We start from the raw sequence: 7771 nt of genomic DNA on the forward strand, positions 1-7771 counted from the left end.
CCAGCTGTAAGAGTCTTTTTGGTAGAAAAGCTGAAACTTTGGCGAACAGATGCAACATGTGGAGAAAATGCCATTCTTGGTGCAGTTTTAGGAGTCATTGCTGGAAATCCTGAGATACGACGAACAGGCGTAGGTAAGCCAGACCGTTTCAGACTGGCAGGAGTCATGAAGACAGACCTCTCAGGAAGGCAAGAATTCTGAAAGATCCCATCTTCTGAGGCTTTCACAGGAGTGCTGACTGCCATGGCACTAAAAAAAGAAACAAGCATTAGCCAAAAGCTTCATGAAAAATTTTTATTCAAACTATTCTACGAAACAATAGAAATCAGTTTCCCTTTGGTCAGTAAAGGAACAGGAGTCATCATAAAGTTGATAATCACAGCATAAAGGCTTTACTTCATAAGAATTCTTTTATGAATGACTGTAGCCTATTTAGCACTGCAAAGGAAACCATCTACTTCTGAAGAGAGCGGGGGACATTGTTTAGTTTTGGTTTTGGGGTTTTTTTGTTTTTTGTTTTTTTTTTTATTTGTTTTAAATGTCTTCCAACAGGCATTAACACAGCTAACCTAGAGGGTCTTCAGAGACCAGACAATGAAGTTAGAACTTTTAAAGATTGTTGCAACACCCAAACTTGCCGCATTTAAGTATGCCTTGGTACATGCAATTTTCAGTTAAGCCCTACCTTCCAAGCATGCTGCAAAATGTTAATCCAAGAGATGGTGTTGCTTTTGGTGCTGATTTGTTTGATGGTGTATCTAAAGAGAAAAGTTTTGTTAGTTGCTATACACATTTTTTTTTGTTATTTTATAACTGATACCTTTCGGTTAAAATACTAATTCCTTCCAAGAGGTTGGACAGAAGTATAATGAAACAAATAAGCATTCAAGGTAACATTTGCTTTTAATAGCCAAGCTAGAAGACAGGTCATGTAAAGTATGTGCTTACCTCCGGTCTTCACTGAAACCTTAGTTTGGCTTGTGGGAACCGACGAAACTCTGTCCCTGGGCTTTGGATGCAGGCTTCCTTTTGTTGCGCTTCCATCTGTATTCTGCTGACATAGCTTCTGCAGACTGGGAACAGAGCTCAGCCTCTGAATTCCACTGCCTACAGCTTCAGATGATGTTGTAGAAGCTGAAGATTTAGCCAAGCTTGCAACACTAGATATTTTGGGAGTACTAGCTGATCTTGCTTGGTTCCTGGATTTCTCAGTATTGGCAGCCTGCAGAGATGACACTCTGGTAGGTCTGACAAGAGCCAGCCTGTTTACACTAGTTGAAAGCTTAGAGCCACTCACACTAGCTTTTGAAGACATGCTTGTTTTTCCTGAAATAGAAAGTTAAGTTATACTTCTGAATTGTTGCTTATTACAAAGTTATAGAATAATTACACAGGAAAGAAAACCAGCAATTTGCAGCATTTAAATTTACATTCAAACAACTCAAGTTTAAGGAGGACACATACAACTACCAAAAACTTACTCCCTGAATTCTCCATCTATTTTGTCTGTTTTAGAAAGTCTCCTCACCAAATTCCTGAATTACTGCAATCAACTCAAAGAATATTCTTCAAGGAATGCCAAAACAGCTTGCAGATTTAAGTTACATTTTCAACATTTTGTCCCAGCAGAGCTGGCTCAGTTCCCTTAAGCAGGCATTCAAGAAGGTAATAGTTCAAGTTATACTGATTAACACCACAGGCTGAACTACCCCACAAGTGATTTTCTCAGTTTTCTGTAGAGTTCTTTTAGTCTGTAGGTTACGTTCATTAATAAGATGAATCTTGACTAGACACTTCTATCACATGAAATAATTCTTATTAAGCTTTAACTTTTACTGATATACTACTATCCATCCAGAAACAAACTACAAAATAAAAGTTTGTAGTAACTCGGTATCTTGATAGATCTATAAGCACTGTGGTGCTTACATCTATCACTATTTTTAGGGGATTATTTTCCTGATATTTTGAGGCTTCCCGAAAGGGTCAAATTGGTGTCCTCATTATAGTATAAGCCTCTTGGTTGTACTCAGTTGGGTTGTTGGTTTTGTTTGTTGGTCCATCCGTCCCCGTCCCCGTCCCCCCCCTTCTACAGGAGTAAAGCTCATCCTTTCATTAGGCTTACAGAAACTCGGAACTAGGCCTTCCACCTTCCTTCTGTATTTCAGTTGTTTTGGTGTTGGCCTGTTTGTTTTAATTCAAGTTAGACAAGCTTACAGCATTCAAAAGCTCACATACTTGGCTGTGACAGAGAAGGTCATGTACAAGAATGTTTCCTGAGGCATTGCTTATTTTCTAGTTGTGTCAGACTCTCACACATAGGCATCAGGTTTAAATAAATCTAGTTTTTACAACAAGAGAAGTCTAAGATTTATCTTCAGTCCACAGGGATTTATTGGGATAGCCTACAAAATTTTGTTCTCCATTCAAAACATTTCTTACTGCTTGTATGTACTGGACACCATTAAAACATACCCAAACACACAGTCCAAGACATGCTTAGCTACTTCAAAATTGATTTGTGGCACAAATATGTAGTAAGAGTTATTACCATTTTTTCCTATGGGAGAAATGGGTAAACTTGAATTCAGACTTGAGTTTGTGCTGGACACTGATGACAAAGAAGATGAAGTAGTCTTTCTTGTGAGACCACTAGCAACACCAGGAAGTTTCAGATGCGTTATCTTCTTTAAGCCAGGCTGAATCAGAGAATATAGTTTATTCAAAAGCAAAAAAAACAAACAAAACACCCACATTTTGCCATGCTTTCTCTTGGTTTAATAGCTTTTTATATGTGAATTTTAGAGAACTCCTTCCTCAGATTACAGTTTAAAAAGTGAATTGTCTTAGAAAGAGTTCATTATATCTGGGTTATTATACAGAACTGGAATATCAGATGTAAGAGGTGGACTGTTATTTTTATTCCTGCCACAAACTTGAGTATGGACTTAAAGGGATTAAAGAATAAAAGGAGTAACACCAGGCACCAGTATATGCTGGGCACTAACCAGCTGGAAAACAGCTTTGCAGAGAAGGCCCTTGGGGGTGCTGGCAGACAAGTTCAACGTGAGCCAGCAACGTGCCCTTGCAGCAAAGAATGCTAACAGCATCCTGGGCTGCATTAGGAGTGTTGCCAGCAGGTTGAGGGAGGTGATTGTTCCCCTCTGCTCTCCACTAGAGAAGCCACACCTGAAGATCTGTGTCCAGTTCCAGATTCCCCAGTATGAAAGCGATCTGGAGCTACTGGAAAGAGTCTGTCAAAGGGCCTCTAAGACGATTAAGGGACCAGAGCATCTCCCATCTGAGGAAAGGTTTAGAAAACTAGGACTGTTCAGCCTAGGGAAGAGAAGGCTCAAGTTGGATCTCATCAATGTATATAAATCTCTAAAAGGGCAGTGTTCAGTGGTGCCCAGTAACAGGACTAGATGCAATGGACCAGACGCAATGGACCAGACTGAAAACACAGGAGGTTCTACATCTGAACATCAGGAAACTTTTTTTACTGCAAGAGTCATTGAGCACTGGCACAGGTTGCCCAGAGAGGTTGTTGAGTCTCCATCCTTGGAGATATTCAAAAGCCATCTGGACATAGTCCTGCGCAAATGACTCTAGGTGACTCTGCTTGAGCAGGGGGTTGGACCAGACAACCTCAAGAAGTCCCTTCCAACATCAGCCATTCTGTGATTCCATGAATTGGCATCCAGCATGGAAGTAGGTGTCTAAAGCTTAAAAAAAAGCCTCCTGACAGCTATAGGTATTCTACCCTTATACAAGTTACGGCAACCTTTCCATATGGTGTAGTTAACTACACACACTAAAAACTTTGTTTCTTAAAGAAAATTGCTGATCACTTACCTGCAGTTAGTCCTTTAAAAACTAAAGGTAACACTTGTTAATCCAACACATTTACAGTTGCTCTGAAGTATGTTCATGGTGTTATAGAATTAGAACGCACATTCAAGAATGGTAATGACAGAAGAGATACTACTTTTCCTTAAAACCCTTATACACAACAATACAACTTTAAATTAGATAGTAAGCTATATTCAGTTTTTTCTTTTTATCAGAACATCATGTGCTTGCCATTACCTTACTTGGTGCAGGAAGGGTTTTTTTGTCTTGCACTGAGGAACTGCCACTGAATGAAGACTCAAAGACATCTGAAGCAACACTAGATTTATCGGAAATTAGATCTTCAGATGATGCCATGCTGTTCAAGTCACTTTTTGTAGAAATATTAGTATGTTTTCCTGGTTTGGGCTGTAAATTTCAATGCAACATTTTTAAAGTGTTTCTAGAAAACATCATAAAGCTTTTTACACAAATTGATTTTAAGAAACCAAGACAACAGTCAACAAAGAAGCCTTGGAACCCAGTCAAGTCCTTAGTCTTTAGACTAATATAGTTTAAAGTTAGTCTAGCAAGCATATTTGCTAAGTACTAGAACATGCTTGAATCCAGATATTGGACATCAACCTAAGAACAGTTCTTCAACAATTCATCAGCACAAGTTTCATATAATCATTTCACCTACATACTGTAACAGCTGTTTCTTACATCTATGAGATCTCTATTTAATTCATATTCTTCTGTTTTACTCTAACTTTCCAAAAGATACGACATTGCAATAGTAGGCTGCATCATCCAGACTGTGTATTTAGGCAATGCGATACAATTTATACCTAGTTAAAGCATTGAGACTGTGCCTTTTCTTATAGCACCCAAAATCAAGAAGAGACTTATACCACAAGGAATCAAAGGGTCCCCTATTTTCTATAGGTGATGGTTCTCAAGGACTCAATATCACATTTTCAGTAAAATCTGCAGTACATACTGGAGCCTAAGCCATAAGGTGTAGAACAATAAAATCCAGAAGGTACTCTGTCTAGAGGCTGGGATTTGTACACACACTAACATAACTGTTTCCTTGCCATCCTAGAATACATTTTCAGTTGGTCACATAGCTACGTCCTAAATGTAATACCATTAATCACTGCTTTTCGCAATTGAGACAAGTTGCGGACAGAACTAGAGCTAAAAGATTTTCCTGTCCTATTAAAATAATTGTGGGGCTTTTTCTTCCCTTACTTTCATTGACAAGGGTTAACAGTAAACAAAGCCATTTTTGTCCATTAAGTCACTAAGTGCAGTAATTTTACCAGCAACAAAACAGTGTTTACAAGCAAGCCAGGAATGATGGTATTCACGAAACCAATACAATGGAAAAGAAATTTGCCTGCAGATGCTCTACATTGTCATGATATATAAAAAAGTCAGGACAGATACTATGGTATAGTAGCCAACTGTTTTATCTATGTTTCCTGCCTAAGGATCTTACAAGGTAGAGAAACATCAGAAGATTAAAGTTCACTTTTAAAAATAAAAGCTTGTAGACAGTTTAAACATTCCTAAAACATACAAAGGCCATGTTTAAAGAAAACATTGTTTCCCAGAAGCTGTTTTTACCTTTTCAATAGTCAAATTGCTTTTTTGAAGAGTAGATGAAGGCTTTGCCATTGGCAGTTTGCCAGTTGCCTTTGTACTTCTTTCCTTAGTTTTCTGTTCTTGTGTCAGAGGTGAACCGGCAATTTTTGTAGGAGATACATGAATTTTAACAGGGTTGCTGTTTGGAGGAGTATGAAGAGAATGTGTTTTGTCATCTGACAAAAGTTTACCCGATTCCTTCTGAAAACAAGGTGGCAGCTGACATGCTGGGCTATCCTTCACACAGTATGTCTCCCTTTTGACAGCCCTGGGACTTCTTTCCGTACTTTGGATTCTCAGTATTCTCAATTTTGACTTTGAGTCCTCCACAAATTTTTCTATAATCTTGTTTTCCTGTTCTTCTGGTTGGCTTATTTTAGTCTGTTCATTCTTGCTTCCAGTCTCTATTTGCAGTGCTAATAAATGAGCTTCTTTGAAAATTTCCACAAATTTCTCTTCTGTAAGTGGGCTCCATGTGAGTTTATCATCAGAAGCAGGCACGTGCTGTTTTTCAGCACTTTTTTTTGCTTCAATATTGACAGCAATACATTTTTCTTTGTGTCCCAAAGGTCCAACAAAAACTTCATCTTCATTTCCACTACAAAGAAAAATAAGTCAGCCCAGCACCTTACACATGTCCATTTTAAAGGTATATTTACCTGTAGACCCTTTACTTACCTTGCTGGAGAGAGTGAAAGGTCAAAATCAAACTTTTCATCAGTCAGAAGAGGGAAGTCTGAAGCTATAACAAAAAGGATATTGTCACAGTGGGGATTTGCAATAAAAATGATTGCATTATGCAGTGACAATTTGGTGAAGCTGATGTCAGAGAACAAGAAGTTTTAGCTACCAAGTTTAAATAGCTAAAATAATAGAAAAGTTTTAGGTCAAAGAAATTGAAGGTACAGCTGTGAATATGATCATAATTGCAATAGATACCAAAATATTATGAAAGATATCAATGCTAATTTTTTAATCATCCACAATAGGAACATGAGGTCTGGCTGTGGGAAAAGGTGTCAGCAGCCTCCAATCAAGAAAAGTGAGAATATATAACCTAGAGCTACATAACAATGTAGTTGTCCCATCAGTCAGTTCTTTTCCAATTCAGACTAACACAGGACAGTAACAGGAGCCAGTGAGTCCTGTTAGCTAATGTATACACTAACTATTAATTGAATCCACAGTAGACAGATAAGGAAAAGGGAGGAGATCAGATCCGGTATCTAGAAGAGAGCTTGATGACATCAGGTGGCTACTACACATGCTCTGGCACCAGTGCTCCACAAGCTCTTGAGGAGGCTTGTAAGTCTGAGACTGGCAACAGCAGCCCATGCAAGGACACAAGTACACAGAAGAAGATATAAAGCAGGTACAGGAGGTCTATTGATCTGAAATGTCTTAACATTTAATAAGGGATACACCAGGCAGAGAATATCCCAATGTATTCTCCACCTACCATTGCTCGTGCAAACACCCAGTTTTTCGTCAATCACATTACTTGAGCAATGTGTTGCCATTTCTTTTCTTTCCTCCATTGTATCTGGAAAATACAGAATTAGCTATGCAGTAGGTTAAAAAAAAAAAAAATCAACAATAAGGTCACTGAATTTTATGATACTGCCAAATTAGCAAGGAGGTAAACATTCCCTATGAAGACTCTTCTATTTAGGGACAGCCACACAAATGTGATTTATGGGATGTCACACATCTCACTATCCTTTCTTGAAACACACTATCAGATTATTTGAGACTATATGTAAAGTGTTGCAACCTCTGTAAAAACCCTTTAAATACAGCAGTCATGTCTAGTATTTCTGAAATTCCTTAACATAAACTCTGTGTCCAGCAACTAAATTCCTCATATGAATATGGCTGCAATGGGCAGCATGACTAACCAGTTGCAGCAGAAGACTGCCACTACGGGGGCTAAAAAAAACCCAAACAAACTCGACATTTTACAACACTATTCGAGAGTGACACAATGCGACTTAGCACATCTTTGCTCCGCAGAGGAAACGTGTGCTCTGCTTAAGACATCACCTTTCGCTTGTGGGCAGAAACCCATCAAACACCATCTCCCCGTGAGCAAAGGCAGACTCGCCCCTGCCTTAACGCAACCGGCTCAGGCCTTGCCGAGAGGTCAGCCAGGCGGCCTTCAGGCAGAGCACCTCGTGTGCTGCGGCCGGACCGAAGGGATTAGCGCCGAGCACGGACCTACCAGGAGCGGTGCCTCACGGGGCGGCTCAGCAGAGCCCACCGGAGCCGAGAGGACACCGACACTCCC

The 7771-nt window shown here is 39.3% G+C and overlaps 1 protein-coding gene across 1 annotated transcript in view; it reads right to left on the reverse strand.

Moving 5' to 3' along the window:
- GTSE1 (G-2 and S-phase expressed 1) overlaps window positions 1-7022 on the reverse strand; it is a 10626-nt gene extending 3604 nt beyond the window's left edge. Inside the window, exons 1-8 of the mRNA XM_009883218.1 lie at window positions 6944-7022; window positions 6163-6226; window positions 5467-6082; window positions 4090-4260; window positions 2552-2699; window positions 949-1326; window positions 686-758; window positions 2-249 (exon numbers count right to left, since the gene is read on the reverse strand). Of these exons, the coding sequence (XP_009881520.1) occupies window positions 2-249; window positions 686-758; window positions 949-1326; window positions 2552-2699; window positions 4090-4260; window positions 5467-6082; window positions 6163-6226; window positions 6944-7022 (1777 nt within the window). The remainder of the gene's footprint in view (window position 1; window positions 250-685; window positions 759-948; window positions 1327-2551; window positions 2700-4089; window positions 4261-5466; window positions 6083-6162; window positions 6227-6943) is intronic.
- Between the last annotated feature and the right edge of the window lie 749 nt (window positions 7023-7771).

This window comes from Charadrius vociferus, unplaced genomic scaffold, assembly GCF_000708025.1.
Source record: "Charadrius vociferus isolate BGI_N301 unplaced genomic scaffold, ASM70802v2 scaffold363, whole genome shotgun sequence".
NCBI classification, from domain to species: domain Eukaryota; kingdom Metazoa; phylum Chordata; class Aves; order Charadriiformes; family Charadriidae; genus Charadrius; species Charadrius vociferus.